This window comes from Bos grunniens, chromosome 23, assembly GCF_055505025.1.
Source record: "Bos grunniens cultivar Pamir isolate PY7600 chromosome 23, Bosgru_T2T1.0, whole genome shotgun sequence".
Taxonomy (NCBI): Eukaryota; Metazoa; Chordata; class Mammalia; order Artiodactyla; family Bovidae; genus Bos; species Bos grunniens.
In genome coordinates, this window is record NC_141187.1 from 13,926,418 (window position 1) to 13,950,336 (window position 23,919).

Here is a 23,919-nt window from a genome sequence, read left to right on the forward strand (position 1 = left end):
AAAGACAGGAATCCTGTCTAGCCATTCTTGAGGCCTGGCACATAACACAGTCTTTCTCAGAAGCACTTACTTTTTAACTTGAACTCTGAGCCCTTTTTTTTTTCTTGCCTGCCTTGTGCTTCCCACCTCCTTACTGGTTTAGGTCACCTTGCTAATGTCCTTTTCAAGACAAGCAAGGATGGTTCCATCTCAAGGGATATAACCTGGCCATGGGAAACAAGTGCCCTTACCCTCTCTTTCTATGGAAATGTGGTGTCCTCTTCGCAGGACACCTTTCTGAGCTGTTTGGGCTTAGGGTAGCCAGCCAGCCTCTTGCTTCAGAACTACTTAGGCATGGAGCAGCCCCTGCATCCCCAGATTGTAGCGGTCATGGGTCAAGGTCTCTGAGTAGTTCTTTTTCAAAACTTTGAGGTAGTGTGATCTCAAGCCATAAACTTGAGTGAGGGTGAGCTAGTGGTTGTAAATTTCTAAGGGAGACTGTATCTGTCTCTCCTAGAGCCTTAACCGAGATTGCTGACTGTCCTGGAGAGCGTGGCCCTTGATTTGCCTGATGGTGTGGCAGGGAGGGCAAGGGTAGGTCTCAAGTTCCTATCTGCTACCCTTGTGAGGGATCCAAGGCCTCATTTGGTTTTTTGTTTGTTTGTTTATGGGGGAAAAAAGTCCCCATAAAAGCTGTAGCTTCAACTTCTCACTTTAGGCCCATATCTTTTTTTTTTTTTAATTGAGATATCATGTGTATACAGCAAAGTGCACAAATCTTCAGTGCACTATTCAGTGAATGTTTACATATGACGTACCCTTGTACCCTTCTCCACCACAAGGTATAGAACATTTCTTCATTGCAAATGATCCCTTCTGCTCCATTCCAGGCAGCAAGCACCCTCTACCCCAAAGTCCTCAACATTTTGGCTTCTATCACTGTACATTAGTTTCACTTGTTTTAAACTTCACGCAAATGAAATCAAGGCGCATACATTCCTTATGTCTGGCTTATTTTGCTCAGGGGCTGTGAGAGTCATCTGTGTAGTTGCATGAGACACTAGTTCTTTCAATCTCATTGATTGCTGACTAGGATTTCAGTGTCATATTACATATGACTAGTGTCTGAGTTTATTACACTTTATGTGTCTACTCTACTGTTTGGGGCCTTTGGATAGTTCACAGCTTTTGGTTATATGCACTGAGAACTCTTGTAGGTGGTTGCTTTTTGTTTTGTTTTTGTGAACCTAAGCACCTGTTTTGGTGAGTGTATTCTTCTAAGTGAGTTTGCTGGGTCATAGTCATAGGTTATGAATATATTTAGCTTTTGTAGAAACTGTTTTTAGAGTTGGTGTGTTTGAATTAGGAACCAAATAGATTCACAGATTGCATTTGATTTATATATCTTTTAAATTTCTTTTTGTCATCTCCCATTTCTTTGCTTGTAATTTTTTATTGCAGTAAAATATACATACTGCAAACTTTATAATTTTAACCATTTTTAATGTACAGTTCAGTGGCATTAAGTAAAATTCAGTGTTTTGTAACCATCTATTTACAGAACATTTTTTTAAATCATCTTACACAGGAACTCTGTACCTATGAAACAATGACTTCCCATTTTCCTTCTCTCCACCCAATCCCTGGTAATCTCTATTCTGCTTTCTATGTTTATGGATTTGTCTATTTTAGGTATCTCATGTAGGTGAAATCATGCAATATTGCCCTTTTGTATCTGTGTTACTTCCCTTAGCATAATGTTTTCAAGGTTAATCCTATTGTAGCATGTATCAGAATTTAGTTCCTTTTTAGATCTGAAATGTCCTGTGGTATATATACGCCACATTTGGTTTATCCATTCATCTGTCAGTGGACATTTGGGCTCTTACCACCTTTTAATGATGAATTAAGCACTAGTGTGTAATTATCTGTCCCTACCTTCGATTCTTTTGGGTATATACTCAGAGTGGAATTACTGGTCATATGGTAATTCTATGTTTAGCTTTTGAGAAATCACCAAGTATTTTTCACGGTGGCCATACTGTTTTACCTTCCCACTAGCAGTGTACAACAAGGGTTCCAGTTTCTCTACTTGCTTGCTGACAGTTCTTATTTTTCATTTTTGAAAATTAAAACATTTTTCATAATACTCTGAATGGATGTGAAGTCTCCTTGTGGTTCTGGTTTGCCTTTTCCTAATGATTGCTGATGTTGTGCATCTTTCGTGTGTTTTTTGGCCATTTGTACATTTCTTTGGAGAAATGTCTATTCGAAGTTTTTTTTTTTTTTGCCTTCTTCTTTCTTTTAATGCTGTTTATTTATTGAAGAAATGGGATCATTTGTCCTATAGAATTTTCCATGTTTTAGACTTTTGCTTATTATATCCTAGTAGTATGATTTTTAAAAATCAAAAAATATATATATATCATTTATTTATTTTATTTGGCTGGACTGGGTCTGAGTTGTGGCTCACAGGATCTTTAGTTGCGCCATGCGAACTCTCAGTTGGGGCATGTGGGATCTAGTTCCCTGGTCAGGGATTGAACCTGGACCCCTTGCATTGGAAGCATGAAGTCTTAGCCACTGAAACACCAGAGAAGTCCCAGTAGTGTGATTTAACATGTTGACCTAGTCCTCTATTCCTTGAATTTCCTATGTATTTTAATTATCTGGAGGATTGATTCAGTTCAGGTTCAGTTGCTTTTGCTTTTCCTGACAGAATAGTTCACTGTGTACTTCCTATTGCTTCACATCAGGAGGCACATTTTATTGTTGTTTCCCTTTTTGTGATTTTAAGATTAATTAGTGGGCTCAAATACAGTCAGCTTTATCCATCATTATAAAGTTTCCCACCAACTTTTCTCCTGAGGAGTTTAGCAATCTTTGATTATTATTGCCTAGAGCCATTATTGTTGCCTAGAGATTGCAAAATGTTGATTTTCTGACTTTAGCATTTATGGATAAAATACCTCTATAAAGAAGAAATTTCCTTCATTAATTGGTTGGTTACTATGGAACGATGTATAGGAAATTCAAGTTTAGTGCTTCAGTTTTCCTTTTATATACCAGTTTTCAAAATAATGAGTTGGCTCACTGGTAACTTCTAAAATACTCATTGTAGTTTAAATTATTTAAAGATCATTATGTATGGATGGATTATTATGTATTTGAGGGATTCAGTCCATGGAAGTCATTATTCTTTTTTCTATTTAAATTTTATCATCTTTGTCCAGTGGAATTCTTCAGGCAGGCTTCTGTGTTTTTGATATGAGTCTTGTAGTCTTTGAAAGCTTTCTTGCTTCCTGGAACCACTGGAAATCTTAGGTTCATCTTGTACATTTCCTGTCCCAGATCTGGGATAACTCAATTTTCCATCTAGCCCTTCAGTGTTACTGGTGGAAAATGATATTTGAAGATCATACCCTAGGTGCTAGGAATGGCACTCATTTTTAAATTTCACCTGTTCTTATAGTATTATTTCTGCATCCCTAATATACCTTGGGTGGTATTTCTTGGGTTGGCAAAGAGTCTGCTCTATTCCTGGGCTCCATGTTATTTTAGGAGGGAGATTCCTTCAAATGTCGTATAGGTCTTTTTCCAGCAATTAAAGTTTCCAAAGAAGTCTCCTGTTTCCTGCCTGGGGATGAGGGGGTAACAGCTTGTCATTGCCTTCTCGCTCATCCTGAAATCTGATTATGAAAGTGAAAGTCACTCAGTTGTGTCTGACTCTTTGTGACCGCATGGACTGTAGCCTGCCAAGCTCCTCTTTCCATGGAATTCTTCAGGCGAGAATACTGGAATGGGTAGCTGTTCCTTTCTCCAGGGGATCTTCCCAACCCAGGGATTGAACCCAGGTCTCCCACTTTGCAGGCAGATTCTTTACCATCTGAGCTACCAGGGAAGCCCAAGAATACTGGGGTGGGTTGCCATTTCCTTCTCCAGGGGATCTTCCTGACCCAGGAGTCAAACCAGGGTCTCTTGCATTGCAGGCAGATTCTTTACCAGCTGAGCTACCAGGGAAGCCCATGTACTTCATACCAGGTCTCACTTATAAACTAACAGCATACAAAGGAGTAGGGACATTTCTCCATTAATTTTTTTCATTTTGTGCTCTTGACAATGAAAATCATTTCTATTGGTGTGTGCATATAACTGTTCTGACACTGTCCTCTTCTCAGTCGGGTGAAATTCACACTACCAAAGAAAATTTTCTTTGAACATATAAACACAGGACTTTCATATGCATAGAAGAAGCAGATCACCCAAACAAGGGAGATGAGGATAAAGGGAGACCAAGTGTGAATGTGGTGGTTACGTGGGTGGCCCCAGTCAAGATACAGGAGGTGAAACTTGGAAGAGCGTGTTTGTCAATCAGTGTGCCCCAGTCACGTGTCCTAGAGGGAGCCAAGATTGAGTAACACATGGGCTGCCTTCACACAAGCCTGTCACTTAGGTAGACCATTACAGTGAAGACAGAATAAGATTTGTAATGACAAAGCACATTGGATAACACTTCGGAGAGAAATCAGTTTTGGAAACATGGCATACATAATGTTGATCTGGGGATGGGTGCGAGGTTATTTTGCCTACCCAGTGGTTTCAGACCGTATTGGGAACCAGGGCCTATTTGCAGTAATGGCAAGTATTCCTTATCTTGGGACATCTAAGATAAGGATGTGGTTATAGGACAGATTTTGATAATTATTTAAAAGCTATCTTCTGTTAGCTCCAATTAGTCCTTCTACTCTATGATGTTGGGGCTGGGACTCTGCAAATTACATTTATCCTTGGCCAGTTGGCTCCCTTTTAAGCTTGCAGTATAGGTAATAGAAGGAGGCTGGAGGAGAAAACAGCTTGCTCTTCCTTGTATTGCCTTCTGTTGCTGACACCATTACCCTGGCAGTGGTTGTTAGTCCCAGACCCTAGCTTTTTCTGGCCTTTCCAGAATCAGCCTCATGTGTCTCTCAGATATACCAACATCAAGAGGCCCCTCTCTGAGCTTCTGAGGCAGCCCTGCTAGCTGAGCATCTCCCTCACCTCCCGGTACCAGGTTCCAATAACTTCACCCTCCTCCCTGGGCTCCTCCATGCCCGGGGATGGGAGCTGCTTCCTGCAGTTACTTTCTGTGACCTCTGTGTTCCTTTTTGCTATTTTGATCCTTTAAAAGTTGTTTTACCAATTTTTAAAATATTTGAATTCTCTCATTCTGTCTGTTAAAATAGCTGGAGTGGCGTGTATTTCCTTGCTGGACCGTGATCAACATATCTGTATATTGATAGATATACAAATGGAATCAGAAATCAGGGCAATATTATGATCCAAGTTAAGACAGGAGAACACAGGAAAATATATGAAAGGGTATTAAAAATTCTATCCACAAAATCAACCTGGCTCCATAGAGACAGAAAGTAGATTAGTGGTTGCTAGAGTGATGGGGAGTGACTGCTAATGGATATAGAGGGATTCTTTTGGGGATGATGAAAATATTCTGGAATCAGATGTCAGTGATGCTCCCCAGCTTTGTGAGTATACTAAAAATCAATGAACTGTATACTTTATAAGGGTCAGTTTGTGTTATATGAATTATATCTCAATTTTTAAAAATAGAAAGCTGCTCACAAAATCAGTTTGACTGCCTTCCATTTCATCCCTGGCATGCTCCTTGGTACTGCAGTTTGTTCTTCACTCAGCTGTGGGAATGATCTTATTAATCTTCAAGGACTAGCTGTTCTTCTCATGAAGAGATATGGTCCTTATTAGGAAAAGATGCCTTGCTTTGTGAGGCATCTCACAAAGTTGGGTACTACCCAACTGGTAGTGACATCACATGGACGCAGTTTTTGTAGTCTGTTATCTCATGGCATTATTTTGCCACTTGTTAAAGAGGATAGCTGTGCCACTGGTCGCCAACTGAGACAGGAAATTTCTTTGCAATGGAATGTGTACATCTAAGTTTTTTACTCCTGGCTTTCTTGGCAGTATGAGCTGTCATGGTTATCTGAGGTGACCTAATTCATAAAGTGAAATTGACATCGCTCAGTCGTGTCTGACTCTTTGCGACCCCATGGACTGTAGCCCACCAGGCTCTTCTGTCCATGGGATTTTCCAGGCAAGAGTATTGGAGTGGGTTCCCATTTCCTTCTCCAAGGGATCTTCCCAATCCAGGGGTTGAACCTGGGTCTCCTGCATTGCAGGCAGACGCTTTATCCTCTGAGCCACCAGGGAAGCCCAAATTCATAGCAAGAATCAAATGTGAGTTCTTTGATCAGGGTTCAGGAACTAGGATAGGGCTGGATTATTGTGTTTGGGATGGTATCGGTGCAGAGCCCAGCAAGGTGAGACACTCCAGGAGTCTCAAGGGTGAAAGTCATCAGCACCGCTGGGGCTGAAGGCACCAAAGGAGGAAAGAGTGCTTTCAAAGTCCAGTGAGAACTGAAACCACGGGGAGGGGCTCATCCTGTAGGAGCTGAATTTGTGAAGAGACACAGCCTCTACCAGAGATGCAGCCCTACCCTCCTCTGCCAAGGAGGGAGTGGGAGGCACCCTTCTCTCCCGCTCTCCTATTTTCTGCTGGTACGTCCCACTGGGTCAAACCCAGCCGGAAATTAGAGAATCAGGGAACCCCAGGAGGCAGCTTCCCTCTGCACAGGGCAGAGCAGAGAAGAGCTAGGAATGGGTTGCAGGAGGCAAATGGAGAATAGCCTGCACCTGGACTGTCTCCCAAGCTGGATTTCATGGAGTTGCAGGGATTACTTGTAGTTTCCTGAATTAAAGTCATGTAAATAGTTTGTACCATCCCAGAGCTCTTGGTGCATTGCTGACTTCTTCATCCAACTCTTCTTTCCTTCTGGTTCTGTGGAGAAAGTTCTCACCTCTTTTCATAATTGAGGTCCTACTCGTGGGCTCTGGAGTCCACGCTTTCTTGTTCTTGGCAGCCTACCTCCGCCAGTCTTCCTTCTTCTAGATCTTCAGCTTTGTCCTCTCTAGGGGACTCCGCCCCCTAGTAGTCAAATATATTCTCCTTCTTTTCTTGCCAGCAAACAAAAAATGCTCTCACATCTCCTTCACTTCTTATTCACAACTAAACTTCTACAAATGCTCACTCAAGCTGCCTTCACTCACCCACTTCTCTTTTCCTTGCTTCATTCCCCTCAATTCTTGCTTCCAGTTATTTCTGGCACTAGCTATTGTTTTTTGACAAATTTATTGAAATATAATTCACCCATTTAAAGTGTACAATTTGGGAACTGCCTGGCGATCCAGTGGTTAGGACTCTGTGCTTCCCACTGCAGGAAGCATGAGTTTGATCCCTGGTTGGGAAACTAAGATCTGGTAAGCTATGTGGCACAGCCAAAAAAAAAGCGTACAATTCAGTGGTTTTAACATAGTGACAGAATTGTGCAACTGTCACCACAATCAATTTTAGAACAGTTCATCTCCCCCAAAGAAATCCCATGCTCATTAGCAGTCATTATAATTTTCTCTCAACCCTCCCAGCCCTAGGCCACCACTGATTTGCTTTCTGTCTCCATAGATTTGTCTACTGTAGACATTTCTTACAAAAGGAATCATATGGAATATGGTATATTATGACTGGCTTTTTTGACTTAGCTCAGTGTTCATTCATATTGTCCCATGTATCAGTACTACATTTCTTTTTATTGTTGAATCATAGTGCGTTGTGTGGGTGGACCATGTTTTAGTTATCCATTCATCAGTTAATGGACATTCAGATTCTCACTTTTTGGCCTTTATGAATAATGCTGCTGTGAATATAAATGTAAAAGTTTTTGCAGGGACATATTTTCATTTCTCTTGGGCATATATTTAGGAGTGGAATTGTTGGGTTATGTGTTAAGTACATGTTCAATCTTTTGAAGAACAGTCAGACTTTTCCAAACTGGCTGCATTATTTAACATTCCCACCAGCAGTACGTGAGGGTTCCAGTTTCTCTACACCCTTGCCAACACTTATTATCCATCTTCTTGATTATCGCCTTCTTAGTACGTATGAAGTGGTATTAGAAATGTCTATTCAACATTCAGAAAACTAAGATCATGGCATCTGGTCCCATCACTTCATGGGAAATAGATGGGGAAACAGTGGAAACAGTGTCAGACTTTATCTTTTTGGGCTCCAAAATCACTGCAGATGGTGATTGCAGCCATGAAATTAAAAGACGCTTAATCCTTGGAAGGAAAGTTACGACCAACCTAGATAGCATATTCAAAAACAGAGACATTACTTTGCCAACAAAGGTCCGTCTAGTCAAGTCTATGGTTTTTCCAATGGTCATGTATGGATGTGACAGTTGGACTGTGAAGAAAGCTGAGCGCCAAAGAATTGATGCTTTTGAACTGTGGTGTTGGAGAAGACTCTTGAGAGTCCCTTGGACTGCAAGGAGATCCAACCAGTCCATTCTAAAGGAGATGAGTCCTGGGTGTTCATTGGAAGGATTGATGCTAAAGCTGAAACTCCAATACTTTGGCCACCTCATGCGAAGAACTGACTTATTGGAAAAGACTCTGATGCTGGGAGGGATTGGGGGCAGGAGAAGAAGGGGACGACATAGGATGAGATGGGTGAATGGCATCACTGACTCGATGGACATGAGTTTGGGTGAACTCTGGAAGTTGATGATGGACAGGGAGGCCTGGCGTGCTGCAATTCATGGGGTCGCAAAGAGTTGGACACTACTGAGTGACTGAACTGAACTGATTCAAATCCTTTGTTCATTGTAAAATTGGGTTATCTGACTTTTTAGTTTTTAGTTGTAATAGTTATTTGTATGTTCTAGATACTAGTCCCTTATCAGATTGCAAAATTTTTCTCCCATTCTGTGGGTGGTCTTTTCACTTTCTTGATGGTATCCTTTGAAGCCACAAAGTTTCAAATTTTGATGATGTCCATTTCATCTGTTTCTTTTGTTGCTGCTCTGCTTTGGTGTCAAATATCAAAGAAAACTTTGCTTTATCCAAGATCATGAAGATACATGCTTATGTTTTTTTTTTGAGGGTTTTATGGTTTTTGCTGTCATTTAGATCTGTGCTTCATTTTGAGTTAGTTTTTGTGTATGGTGTAAGGATCCAGTTTCATTATTTTGCAAGTGGATATTCATTTGTACCAGCACCAATTGTCAAATACCATTAATTTCATTATTATATGGTATTGAAAACATACAGAGGAATTTTATGGCATCCTCATTTATTCTTGTGAGCATGCTCTTGTAACATAAAAGATGATTTCATGTTATTTTGTAGAGGTTTCCAGGGGAGTGCCAAAATAAACATGTGTTTAATCTGTCATGTTTAGTAGTATGGTTCCTTCCTTGTACATGTGTGTGTATGTGTGCTCAGTTGTGTCCGACTCCCTTGCAACCCCATGGACTGTAGCCCACCAGGCTCCTCTGTCCATGGGACTTCCAGGTAAGAATCCTGGAATGGGTTTTCATTTCCTCCTCCAGGGGATCTTCCCAACCCAGGGATCAAACCTGAGTCTCTTGTGTCTCCTTAGGGGATTTCAAAGCAAATAGAGGGTGTGTGTATATGAACAGGTGTGTCCCGTCTTCTGTGATCAGCTGGAATTGTGTCCACTTGCTTAACACTTGTTTTCCCTGCTGGACTGAAGTGGCTCTCAGCCTCCATTGCATTCCAAAGTTTAATAGTGTGTTCAATAAATTAGAAAGGATGGAGTGAATGAATGGAGGAATGAGGTCTGAAGAGTTGGTGGGGATAGGAGGGAAGGGAGATTGTCTTTTGGTAAGAGGAGGAACATCATTTCCCCTGAGACTGAGAAAAGATGAAGATGGTTTCAAATACAGGTGAGGTGGTATAAATCTGGGGGACAAGCTTAGAAGTCTCTTTCTCTCAATCTAATAGCCAAGAGAGGAACGCCTGAGAGCTGTGCAAGGAAACTATGGGATCTCCCAAAGCGTGTCTGGAGAGAATGCATAGATAGGCTCAGGCTCCTTCGCAAAAGTGATTTTAAAGGGCTAAGTTGGCTGCTACCATTTACTTTTCTCTTTTCTAAAATGCATGGACAGTGTATGTCAAAAGGCTTGTTCAGTTTTATAAGCCAGTTTTCTTTTCTGGATTTAACTAGTTCTCAATTTCTTCCTAAAGTATTTGTTATTAGAAAGATTCAAAAGGCAAAAAGCACAGACTTTTAGAATCACACAAAGCTGGTTTCAAACCCCTATTCTTACCATCAACTGTGTGACCTTGGGCAAATTTTTTATTCTTTCTGAGACTCAGTTTTCTCATCTGTGAAATGGGGACAATAATGTTACCTATCCCAAGAGGTTGTCGTTTAATTAAATGAGTTCATACACATAAAGCTCTTAAATTAATGCCTGGCATATGACACGATGCTCAGTTAAAAACCTTGTCTGATTTGAATCTCAAAACAACACTTTGGATTGTCATTTTTTTTTATTTTATTTTTAAACTTTACATAATTGTATTAGTTTTGCCAAATATCAAAATGAATCCATCACAGGTATACATGTGCTCCCCATCCTGAACCCTCTTCCCTCCTCCCTCCCCATACCATCCCTCTGGGTCGTCCCAGTGCACTAGCCCCAAGCATCCAGTATTGTGCATTGAACCTGGACTGGCATCTCGTGATTGTCATTTTTAAAACCAGTTCTCACTTTCAACTTGTGACATCTTTATCTCTCTTATGTCTTCAGGCTTCTTTCTTTTTATTCATATGAATGTGAGTGTAGATCTCGATGAGTGATTGGATCAGGTAAGGTAAAAAAAACTTTGAATTTGGCACTTCCCTGGCAGTCCAGTGGTTAAGACTCCATGCTTCCACTGCAGGGGGCACAGGTTCCATTCCTGATCAGGGAACTAAGATCCTGTATGCTTCATGGCATGGCCAAAAAACAAAACAACTTTGAATTTTTATTCTTTCTCCTCCTTTTCCTTGCTTGAGACTTAACAGGTTTCTCAGGCTGCTTTTAGCTGTTGCCAGTTTGGAGTCTGAATCGTCATGCTACTGGCTACTATCTCTAGGTATTTTCAAATAGCATTAATTAGAGTTTGACAAATTAAAGTCATATTAAGAAGCTTCACAGTAGTTTTAAGTATCTGGAAATTAATAGTCATTTCTTTATTTAATAGACATACACAAAAGAATGGGCTGAGGTTCTAAACCACAAAAGTAAGCACGTGGAAGAAGCTGTCAAAGAACTTATATCAATATTTGAGACTATTTATGAAGTTAAGTACAGTGGGAAAGGAGCAAGACACTTACCAGGTAATGCGACTGGTTAAACTGTTTGAATCACGAGTGCTACAGATATGCTCTCAAGAAGGCCCTCTGTGCTTAGCATCTACCAAAATTCCAGACTCTATGAAGGAGATCAGGTGTTCAGCATAAACCATGCAATTTGCACAGTGTAGGCACGTGAGCCCTTTTTATGAGTTAGGGAATGGTGGGCACCCCTCTGAAATCCAGGTTCTTGTTGTTTAGTTGATAAGTCGTGTCTGACTCTTTTGCCACCCCATGGACTGTAGCCCACCAGGCTCCTCTGCACATGGGTTTTCCCAGGCAAGAATATTGGAGCAGGTTACCTTTTCCTTCTCCAGGGGATTTTCCCTACTCAGGGATCGACCTATGTCTCCTGCGTTGGCAGACAGATTCTGTACCACTGAGCCACCTGGGAAGCCCCAAACCCAAATTCCCAGACACCTGTTAAGGACCAACCTTGCAAGCAGGCCTTAACGTGGATAGCAGTCTCTGGCCTGCTATGTTAACTTTTTCTTTTTTATGTATTCATTCTACCATGCTGGTTGTCACACTGCATGACAATCATCTGAATAGAGGGCAGAGATGCTGCTGAACATCCTCCATTGCACAGGACAGCCCCCAGCAACAAAGTAGTGCTGAGGATGAGAAACTCTGAGCTTACAGTGGTTAAGAATTCGTCTGCTAATGCAGGAGATGCCAGAGACATGGATTCAATCCCTAGGTTGGGAAGATCCCCTCGAGGAAGAAATGGCAACCCACGTCAGTATTTTTGGCTGGAAAATCCCATGGACAGAGGAGCCTGGGAGGCTACAGTCCATGAGCTTGCAAAGAGTCAGACACGATTGATTGCACACACATATGAGTGATCTTAGCTAAAACTCAAGTTTATAAATGATTTACTTTTCTTTTATTTATTAAAACAAGTGAAAGAGGAAATATTTCTTTTAAGACATCTAATCATGACTAAGTTTAATCATGAGTGGTTTAATTATGAATAAACCTGGTTTAATCAAGACTAGTATAGGATGCGGAGAAGGCAATGGCACCCCACTCCTTGCCTGGAAAGTCCCATGGATGGAGGAGCCTGGTGGGCTGCAGTCCATGGGGTCGCTAAGAGTTGGACACAACTGAGTGACTTCACTTTCACTTTTCACTTTCATGCATTGGAAAAGGAAATGGCAACCCACTCCAGTATTCTTGCCTGGAGAATCCCAGGGACGGGGAAGCCTGTTGGGCTGCCGTCTATGGGGTCGCACAGAGTCGGACACGACTGAAGCGACGCAGCAGCAGCAGCAGCAGTATAAGATGATAAAAAAATTTACAATTTTTATAAATTGTACTTTCTTTGTATAATTGGATTATGGTTTTATTCATATTTTTCTTTATATTTCTGCATAACCCAAATATGTCTAGTCACCTTGTATTACACAAATAATTATGAAAAGTATTTCATCTTCAAATGTTTCTCGTAGAAACTTTTAAAATGAGTGTAAAGAAACCCCTGCATTCCTATACACTAACAATGAGAAAACAGAGAAATTAAGGAAACAATTCCATTAACCATTGCAATGAAAAGAATAAAATACTTAGGAATATATCTACCTAAAGAAACAAAAGACCTATGTATAGAAAACTATAAAACACTGGTGAAAGAAATCAAAGAGGACACAAATAGATGGAGAAATATACCGTGTTCATGGATTGGAAGAATCAATATAGTGAAAATGAGTATACTACCCAAAGCAATCTATAGAGTCAATGCAATCCGTATCAAGCTACCAACGGTATTTTTCACAGAACTAGAACAAATAATTTCACAGTTTGTATGGAAATACAAAAAAACTCAAATAGCCAAAGCAATCTTGAGAAAGATTGCTTGGAACTGGAGCAATTGTAACTGGAAGAATCAACCTGCCTGACTTGAGTCTCTACTGCAAAGCCACAGTCATCAAGACAGTATGGTACTGGCACAAAGACAGAAATATAAATCAACGGAACAAAATAGAAAGCCCAGAGATAAATCCACGCATCTATGGACACCTTATCTTTGACAAAGGAGGCAAAAATATACAATGGCGAAAAGACAATCTCTTTAACAAGTGGTGCTGGGAAAACTGGTCAACCACTTGTAAAAGAATGAAACTAGAACACTTTCTAACACCATACACAAAAATAAACTCAAAATGGATTAAAGATCTAAACGTAAGACCAGAAACTATAAAACTCCTAGAGGAGAACATAGGCAAAACACTCTCCAACATACATCACAGCAGGATCGTCTATGACCCACCTCCCAGAATATTGGAAATAAAAGCAAAAATAAACAAATTAAAATTAAATTAAATTAAAATTAAAAGCTTCTGCACAACAAAGGAAACTATAAGCAAGGTGAAAAGACAGCCTTCAGAATGGGAGAAAATAATAGCAAATGAAGCAATGGACAAAGAATTAATCTCAAAAATATACAAGCAACTCCTGCAGCTCAATTCCAGAAAAATAAAAGACCCAATCAAAAAGTGGGCCAAAGAACTAAATAGACTTTCTCCAAAGAAGACATACGGATGGCTAACAAACACTTGAAAAGATGCTCAACATCACTCATTATCAGAGAAATGCAAATCAAAACCACAATGAGGTACCATTTCATGCCAGTCAGAATGGCTGCTATCCAAAAGTCTACAAGCAATAAATGTTGGAGAGGGTGTGGAGAAAAGGGAACCCTCTTACACTGTTGGTGGGAATGCAAACTAGTACAGCCACTATGGAGAACAGTGTGGAGATTCCTTAAAAAACTGGAAATAGAACTGCCTTATGATCCAGCAATCCCACTGCTGGGCATACACACTGAGGAAACCAGAATTGGAAGAGACACATGTACCCCAATGTTCATTGCAGCACTGTTTACAATAGCTAGGACATGGAAACAACCTAGATGTCCATCAGCAGATGAATGGATAAGAAAGCTGTGGTACATATACACAATGGAGTATTACTCAGCCATTAAAAAGAATACATTTGAATCAGTTCTAATGAGGTGGATGAAACTGGAGCCTATTATACAGAGTGAAGTAAGCCAGAAAGAAAAATACCAATACAGTATACTAACACAAGAGAAGACTCTACACATGGACATCACCAGATGGTCAACACCGAAATCAGATTGATTATATTCTTTGCAGCCAAAGATGGAGAAGCTCTATACAGTCAGCAAAAACAAGACCAGGAGCCAACTGTGGCTCAGATCATGAATTCCTTATTGCCAAATTCAGACTTAAATTGAAGAAAGTAGGGAAAACCACTAGACCATTCAGGTATGACCTAAATCAAATCCCTTATGATTATACAGTGGAAGTGAGAAATAGATTTAAGGACCTAGATCTGATAGATAGAGTGCCTGATGAACTATGGAATGAGGTTCGTGACATTGTACAGGAGACAGGGATCAAGACCATCCCTGTGGAAAAGAAATGCAAAAAAGCAAAATGGCTGTCTGGGGAGGCCTTACAAATAGCTGTGAAAAGAAGAGAAGCGAAAAGTGAAGGAACAAAGGAAAGATATAAGCATCTGAATGCAGAGTTCCAAAGAATAGCAAGAAGAGATAAGAAAGCCTTCTTCAGTGATCAGTGCAAAGAAATAGAGGAAAACAACAGAATGGGAAAGACTAGAGATCTCTTTAAGAAAATTAGAGATACCAAGGGAACATTTCATGCAAAGATGGGCACAATAAAGGACAGAAATTGTATGGACCTAACAGAAGCAGAAGATATTAAGAAGAGATGGCAAGAATACACAGAAGAACTATACAAAAAAGATCTTCATGACCCAGATAATCACGATGGTGTGATCACTGACCTAGAGCCAGACATCCTGGAATGTGAAGTCAAGTGGGCCTTAGAAAGCATCACTACGAACAAAGCTAGTGGAGGTGATAGAATTCCAGTTGAACTATTTCAAATCCTGAAAGATGATGCTGTGAAAGTACTGCATTCAATATGCCAGCAAATTTGGAAAACTCAGCAGTGGCCACAGGACTGGAAAAGGTCAGTTTTCATTCCAATCCCAAAGAAAGGCAATTCCAAAGAATGCTCGAACTACTGCACAATTGCACTCATCTCACACACTAGTAAAGTAATGCTCAAAATTCTCCCAGCCAGGCTTCAGCAATATGTGAACCGTGAACTTTCTGATGTTGAAGCTGGTTTTAGAAAAGGCAGAGGAACCAGAGATCAAATTGCCAACATCCGCTGGATCATGGAAAAAGCAAGAGAGTTCCAGAAAATCATCTATTTCTGCTTTATTGACTATGCCAAAGCCTTTGACTGTGTGGATCACAATAAACTGTGGAAAATTCTGAAAGAGATGGGAATACCAGAACACCTGATCTGCCTCTTGAGAAATTTGTATGCAGGTCAGGAGGCAAAAGTTAGAACTGGACATGGAACAACAGACTGGTTCCAAATAGGAAAAGGAGTACGTCAAGGCTGTGTATTGTCACCCTGCTTATTTAACTTATATGCAGAGTACATCATGAGAAATGCTGGGCTGGAAGAAACACAAGCTGGAATCAAGATTGCCGGGAGAAATATCAATAACCTCAGATATGCAGATGACACCACCCTTATGGCAGAAAGTGAAGAGGAACTCAAAAGCCTCTTGATGAAAGTGGAGAGTGGAAAAGTTGGCTTAAAGGTCAACATTCAGAAAACGAAGATCATGGCATCCGGTCCCATCACTTCATGGGAAATAGATGGGGAAACAGTGGAAATAGTGTCAGACTTTATTTTTCTGGGCTCCAAAATCACTGCAGATGGTGACTGCAGCCATGAAATTAAAAGACGCTTACTCCTTGGAAGGAAAGTTATGACCAACCTAGATAGCATATTCAAAAGCAGATCATTACTTTGCCAACAAAAGTTCGTCTAGTCAAGGCTATGGTTTTTCCTGTGGTCATGTATGGATGTGAGAGTTGGACTGTGAAGAAGGCTGAGCGCCGAAGAACTGATGCTTTTGAACTGTGGTGTTGGAGAAGACTCTTGAGAGTCCCTTGGACTGCAAGGAGATCCAACCAGTCCATTCTGAAGGAGATCAGCCCTGGGATTTCTTTGGAAGGAATGATGCTAAAGCTGAAACTCCAGTACTTTGGCCACCTCATGCGAAGAGTTGACTCATTGGAAAAGACTCTGATGCTGGGAGGGATTGGGGGCAGGAGGAGAAGGGGACGGCAGAGGATGAGATGGCTGGATGGCATCACTGACTCGATGGACGTGAGTCTGGGTGAACTCCAGGAGTTGGTGATGGACAGGGAGGCTTGGCGTGCTGCGATTCACGGGGTCGCAAAGAATCGGACACGACTGAGCGACTGAACTGAACTGAATGCATATATATGGAATTTAGAAAGAAGGTAACGATAACCCTGTATGTGAAACAGCAAAAGAGACACAGATGTATTGAACAGTGTTTTGGACTCTGGGAGAGGGCGAGGGTGGGATGATATGGGAGAATGGCATTGAAATATATTAAATATCAAATGTGAAACAAACAACAAAAAAGAAATAACTCACAAAGACCCCCCCCCAAAATTTAAAAATTATCTCTATAATATCCTTTTCAGGCTCTTCTATTCAAAAATGTTCTCCTGAATATAGAGAGGGCCCACACAATAGAAATTAATTAATGGGTTTGTGCTGTGCCTACAAAATCAGCAGTTTTTTGAGACCTAGTCAATGGAAAGTTAAGAACTGTAAGTTAAAGACAGGTGGACAGGTAGAGGAGAAAGCCATGTGCAGGCAAATATCCCTTTCCAGTAATAAGGGAAAACGTAGGTGAAAATGCACATTTTCATTAAGTAAAAACTTCAATTTAATTCAGTGAACAAATTGTTTAATATATAAAATACATTTTGCTTTCCTAAATGTATAAGACCTGTAAGAAGTGCTGAAAATAATATATTCACTGAGGGGATTTTAGGTAATAAATATAGATAATTTGTAGTTTTAATTTGAAGGGAAAACCATTGTGTGTGTGTGTGAAAGTGTTAGTGGCTCAGTTGTGTCTGACTCTTTGCGACCCCACAGACTAGCCTGCCAGGCTCCTTTGTTCATGGAATTCTCCAGGTAAGAATACTGGAGTTGGTTGCTATTCCCTTCATCAGGGGATCTTCCCAACCCAGAGATCAGACAAACCATTATTTTTAGTTAAAAGTTGTTAATATTTTTCCATGTTCACTTTACTGCTGCTGCTGCTGCTAAGTTGCTTCAGTCGTGTCCGACTTTGTGCGACCCCATAGACGGCAGCCCACCCGGCTCCCCTGTCCCTGGGATTCTCTAGGCAAGAACACTGGAGTGGGCCGCCATTTCCTTCTCCAATGCGTGAAAGGGAAAGTGAAAGTGAAGTCACTCAGTCGTGTCCAACTCTTAGCAACCCCATGGACTGCAGCCTACCAGGCTCCGCCGTCCATAGGATTTTCCAGGCAAGAGTACTGGAGTGGGGTGCCATTGTCTTCTCCATCACTTACTGCTAGAAATGTTAAATGTGTTTCTTTAATGAGTTATAGCCAGTTATGATCCACATGCAAGATTCTGCACCAAAGTTCCTAAATGTGAGAAGTTTTTGCAAGGGATAAATTTGAAACTATTGGAAGAAAGCTTTGCTTTTTTGGGGAAACACAGGGGCTCATCCCACCGATGAAGCAAAGTTGTTGGAAAAGTAGCATCAATATGCTAATCAAATTAACAAGTCTTTAGATTCATTAGGCGGGGCACAGGGAAGAGGGGAGTAGAAGTTTACAGAACCCCCTCTCTAGTATTGGTATGGCATACCATAGAAAGAATTTTTAAGGGAAAGGAAATGAAAGAAGGGAAAATGTAAGTTAGGAGAGAAATTTTGGGGCTCAGAACATACCACCCCCAAATGTGCTACCGTGCATATTGAGTATTTTAAGCTAAAGGAATTTGAGAGGTGGTGGTACAGGAAAGTGAAAGTGTTAGTCACTCAGTTTTGTCTGACCCTTTGTGACCCTGTGGACTGTAGCCCACCAGTCTCCTCTGTCCATGGAATTCTCCAGACAAGAACACTGGAGTGGGTTGCCATTTCCTACTGCAGGGAATCTTCCTGACCCAGGGCTTGAACCTGGATCTCCTGCATTGCTGGCAGTTTTTTTACCATCTGAGCCACTCCAGGTGGTATGGGAAGGACTCTCCAACCTCTACTTTCTCCTCTCATCTGAGAGGCTTCCATGTACCCAGAGAGGAAAGGAGCATCTTTATTTTCAAAGATGGGAGGATGCTGAGAGGAATCAGAATGAATGGGCCTTGCTAAATCCCCACAGTTTACTACTTGTAGTCCTATCACATTTTTCCTATGATTTTCTACTCTTTATCGAACCTAGTGTGAAACCCCGCAAGTTTAATCACTTCTTTGGATCTTAATTTCCTTTTGAAATCTCTTGTGTCATGTAAAACTTATATTAAATAAATTTGTATGCTTTAAAAAAACAAACAAACAAAAACTCAGAGCTTAAATATCCACAGCATGTGTTCTTTCTCTTAGAGATTTTTCACTTAGTTTAAGTGGTTTTCATCAGAAGTATCAAAAACACAAACATATCAGCTTGTTAGGCTAGCAAAGTCAAAACTTAAACAGATATTTTAGAAAGCTAACATGTAGAGCCCTCTTTAAATGTTCCTTAATTCTAGATACTAAGAGTGTGTTTGAAGAGTGTACTTGATTTAAATTAAATTCAAGGGTGATTTCCCTAGGAACAAATTTTTAATTTTTAGATTAAGAATTTTTTAAAGAAGGAGCCTCCTAAGAAGGTTTGGTCATATAGAATAAACCGATTGCTAAGTATTAAATATTCTATTTTTATTTTATCTTTTCTATAGAGCTGAGAAAGCACGTTGTTTTTGGAAGTGAGGGAGAAGATGTTGAAAGTGCTGATTATGATGCTAATATTGTGCCTGAGGCTGATGTTAAAGATGATAAAGAAGATGAATTTAAGAAGGTATTATTGTGAAACAACCTCATGCAATTTCACAGAATTATGTTTCATAGGATTGCAGATAATCCCAAATGGTGTTTCCCTCCCCACCCCCACCCCCCAGGCAGTTCTGCAGCCAATCTGTGTGGATTTATAACAAAATCCAGAAAATATAATTTTCTATCCTACACTGTGGAATCTGACAAGCTACAGCAGTCCTTACAGCTTTCCCCCCAATATCATCTGCTTTTAATGTGATTCTGTCGATTACAGTTTATATACTTATCGTCCCGATTGTGACTGACTATGTTTTCTTATGTAATAAATGTCACATCTGGGACCATAGTGCCAATCCATTTGACTCAGGACGGAGAACTTTGTTCTCAGTTACTGTTTTTAATGGAGTTACCTATATTGCAAGACCAGACTTTGATTCACCTGGGGTCCAGGGATCTGCATATTTTAAAAGCACTGTGGATATCCTGTGGACTCCCCTGCAGGAGAAACCCCAGGTGGGCAGAGCTTCACATTACACTGAGATGTGTTGAGAATGGAAATTGAGGAGACAGGGGGATTCTTCATCCTTCTTAGGCCTTCTGGCTGTTCATCAGCTCTGAATGCCCCTGCCACATTTGTACTAATTCCTGATTTCTCCTGCTGCCATCAGTTTTCTTTTTCTTAATATTTATTTATTTCACTTGGTCGGGTCTTACTTGTGTCACCTGGGATTTTCATCGTGGTGCACAGACTCTCTAGTTGTGGTAAGAGGATTCTAGAGCTCTTGGGCTCAGTAGTTGTGGTAAGCAGGCTTAGTTGCTCTGCAGCTTATGGGATCTTTGTTCCCCAACCACAGATCAAACCCGTGTCCCCTACATTGGAAGGCAGATTTTTAACCACTAGACCACCAGGGAAGTCCCTCGTTAATTTTTTTTAACCCTCCATACCCATCTTTTCATTCTTTCTCCATTTTACTTGCTTTTATACCCTCTAACCCACACAAGTGGTGCTTGCGGTAAAGCATCTGCCTGCAATGCAAGAGACATGGGTTTGATCCCTGTGTTGGGAAGATTCCTCTGGAGGAGGAAGTGGCAACCCACTCCAGTATTCTTGCCTGGAAAATTCCATGGACAGGGGAGCCCAGTGGGCTATAGACCATGGGGTTTCAAGAGTTGGACACAACTGATACAGATACACTGCTACTACTAAGTCACTTCAGCTGCGTCCGACTCTGTGCGACCCCATAGACGGCAGCCCACCAGGCTCCCCCGTCCCTGGGATTCTCCAGGCAAGAACACTGGAGTGGGTTGCCATTTCCTTCTCCAATGCATGAAAGTGAAAAGTGAAAGTGAAGTCGCTCAGTCGTGTCTGACCCTCAGCAACCCCATGGACTGCAGCCTTCCAGGCTCCTCTGTCCATGGGATTTTCCAGGCAAGAGTGCTGGAGTGGGGCACCATTGCCTTCTCCAATACAGATACACACAAACACACCCCACACTCCAACATAGTTTTGGAAATAAACAGCACACATGTGTTTCATTTTCACCTTCTGATTCAAGGATGGTATAACTGTTTGACTGGGAAACACTTTCCTGGTGAGTCTAGATTTTAGCTGTGGATTGCTTCTCAGTGCCAGACACTAGGCAGCCACTACTGGTCAGTGGGAGGCGGCTGGAGAGTCCTTCACTCCCACCTGCATTCCCTGTGACACTGGCTGGGGTCCTTAGAGCAAGACTGAGTACCATACTGAGTACCATCAGAGCCTCTGGAGCTGTAGGATCACTTGGAGCTGCATCAGGCGGGCACCTCCTCAACAACCTCTGCCTCTCACATCCATCTTCCTCATCGCTTCCACAGTGGTCTAACGTAAATATCTCACGATATCCTGCCTGTGCTGTGGCCTGGTGCTTGACCAACCCTGATCATATTCCTCTTTGTTAACACCTGACAGGCCTCCCTTCTGAACCAGCTCAAACCTAACTGGCCTACCCAGTCTCAGAGCGGGGCAGGGCATAGGGTGGACAGGAACAGTGTGGCCAGAGCCTGGCCATGGGTGTGGGACTCACTGTGAAGCTAGGCGTGGTGCCTGACACCTGCTCAGGCTCAATATTTGTTCTGTGCTCTGACCAATAAGTATGGCTACTACTTCACTGGAGGCAAGGTAGGGCTGACAGAGAGGGGCAAACCATGGTGCCAAGACGGTGGAAGTTTCATCCCATACATTTGGGTATCATATTTTTTTAAAATGCAGCTTTATTATTATTATTATTATTTGACTGCATGGTGTGGCACGTGGGATCCCAGTTCCCTGACCAGGCATTGAACCTGCGCCCCCTGCCGTGGAAGCACAAAGTCCCCACCCCTGGACTGCCAGTGAAGTCCTTATGCATTTTAAAACATATTTATTCACCAAACTGAGACTTCTGCAGTTGGAGACTAAAAATAATATTCTGTGTCCACACCTCTAAGCATTGAGAAGTACATACCCCTAAATGCTTCAGTTTTGTTGAGTGAATTTTTGAGTATTGAGCAAACCAGGATTATTTTCAATTAGCTGTTTTTGAATTTTGCTTCGGAGTAACACCTTCTAATTTGCTGCAGTGTTTATGAAAGCACATTTTTCATATATTCTTGTTTTAAAAAATAAAAGAGTAATATAGTGTTGAATTTATTTCTATAATATAATCGAAATTGTAAAGTTTATTATTTTCACCTTTTGCATGTCACTTCTAATATTATATTATTGCTTTGGGGGTGTTAGATTTTTTTGTACCAAATTTAATATGATTTCTCATTATAGGAATGTAAAGAGGTCTACGCTTTTTTCTCTCATCAATTACTAGACAGTCTTCAAAAAGCTACACGGTTATCTTTGGACACAATGAAAAAAAGAATATTTGTTGCCAGGCAAGTGGAAAATCTGTCTGGTAATACTATCACAGCACAATGCTAAAGCATTTTTAAAAGTTATAAAATTTAAAACATGGCACTTATGAAAATACTGTATAAAAACAAGTGTGTAACATAAAAACAGTAATGAATGAACAACCGTATCCCTAGCAACCAGCCCAAGAGCAAAGAACACTGAACTCTACAGTCCCCTTACTGGTCCCTTCTCTGCTCACACAGAGGTAGCCACTGTTTGGAACTTGATTTTATCATTGTCTTGTTTTGCTTTTTTTTTTTAACAGTTTACCCCATTTTTGTATTGTTTAATTTTGTGTGTATTTGAACTGTGTTCAGTATTGTTTTTGAGATGTATTTATGCTGATATAATTTATTTTCACTTCTATTTAGCCGGAGTGTACACAGTTTGTTTTATCAGTTCTACTGGTGGTGATCGTTTGGAGTGTTTGCAGTTTGGGCTGTTGTGAACGCTCTTGTACCTATCTCGTGCTGCATCTGCTAAGGGGGATGGCTGGGCCCTGGGGTGTGTGCACTCCTCACTTTACCAGGCAGTGCCTAGCATTCTTGCTCCTTGGAAGGAAAGCTATGACAAACCTAGACAGCATATTAAAAGGCAGAGACATCACTTTGCTAGCAAAGGTCTGCATAGACAAAGCTGTGGTTTTACTAGTAGTCATGTATGGATGTGAGAGTTGGACCATAAAGAAGGCTGAGTGCCAGAGAATTGATGCTTTTGAATTGTGGTGCTAGAGAAGATTCTTGAGAGTCCTTTGGACAGCACGGAGATCAACACCAGTCAATGCTAAAGGAAATCAACCCTGAGTATTTACTAGGACTGATGCTGAAGCTGAAGCTCCAATACTTTGGCCACCTGATGCAAAGGGCCAACTCATTGGAAAAGACCCTGATGCTGGGAAAGATTGAAGGCAAAAGGAGAAGGGACAGCGGAGGGTGGGCTGATTAGATAGCATCACCAACTCAGTGGACATGCATTTGAGCTAACTCTGGGAGATAGTGGAGGACAGAGGAGCCTGGCGTGCAACAGTCCATGGTGTTGCAAAGAATCGGGCACAACTTAGCAACTGAACAACAGCAGCAACGAGTCTAGCAGGAATGTGCCCATGGTTCCTCATCGCACACAGTTGATTTTGCTCAATTAAAAAATCGTTGCCAGTGTGTATAGGTGTAAAGTGGCATCTCACTGGGATTTAAACGATCACTTTCCTGGTTACTGATGAGGTTAAACATACTTTTATGTTCATGAGCCATTTGTGCTTTCTTTTTAAAAAAATTTCTTTCCTTCTTTTTCCTTTCCTTCCCTTCCCTTCCCTTTTCTATTTCCTTCTTTCCCTTCTCCCTCCTTCCCAACCTCCTTCCTTCCGTCTGTTTTACTATGTGATTGGATTTATTCATGGATGGTCTCAATATATTACTTTGTTGGTATCATAGCAGATATCTTCTCTCCTTGTGCCTTTTTGTTCTATTTATGATATTCTTTGTTGAGTTTAAATTCAGATTTATCAATCTTTTCCTTAGTGATTTGTGATTTCTATGCCTTTTAAAGGAAAATTTTCTCTACTGCATCATGTCTTCTGAAAGTTTTAAAGTTTTATCTTTTACAATTAGGGGTTTAATCCACATGGTATTTATTTTTGTGTTTAGTGTAAAGTAGGAGACTAGTATTTCTTTCCCGTATAGTTAATTAGTTAAAAAAGAAAATTAATTTTTCTTTTGGGATAGTTATTTAAATTACATTGAATCTATAGGTAAATTTGGAGGGAATTAGCATCCTTACTACACTG

At 40.9% G+C, this 23,919-nt stretch overlaps 1 protein-coding gene across 1 annotated transcript in view; it reads left to right on the forward strand.

The window, feature by feature from the left end:
- Positions 1-23,919, forward strand: part of DNAH8 (dynein axonemal heavy chain 8) — a 317,992-nt gene that overhangs the window by 62,465 nt on the left and 231,608 nt on the right. The window contains exons 21-23 of the mRNA XM_086371558.1: positions 11,107-11,242; positions 19,120-19,238; positions 22,011-22,117. Coding sequence (XP_086227684.1) covers positions 11,107-11,242; positions 19,120-19,238; positions 22,011-22,117 — 362 coding nt within the window. The remainder of the gene's footprint in view (positions 1-11,106; positions 11,243-19,119; positions 19,239-22,010; positions 22,118-23,919) is intronic.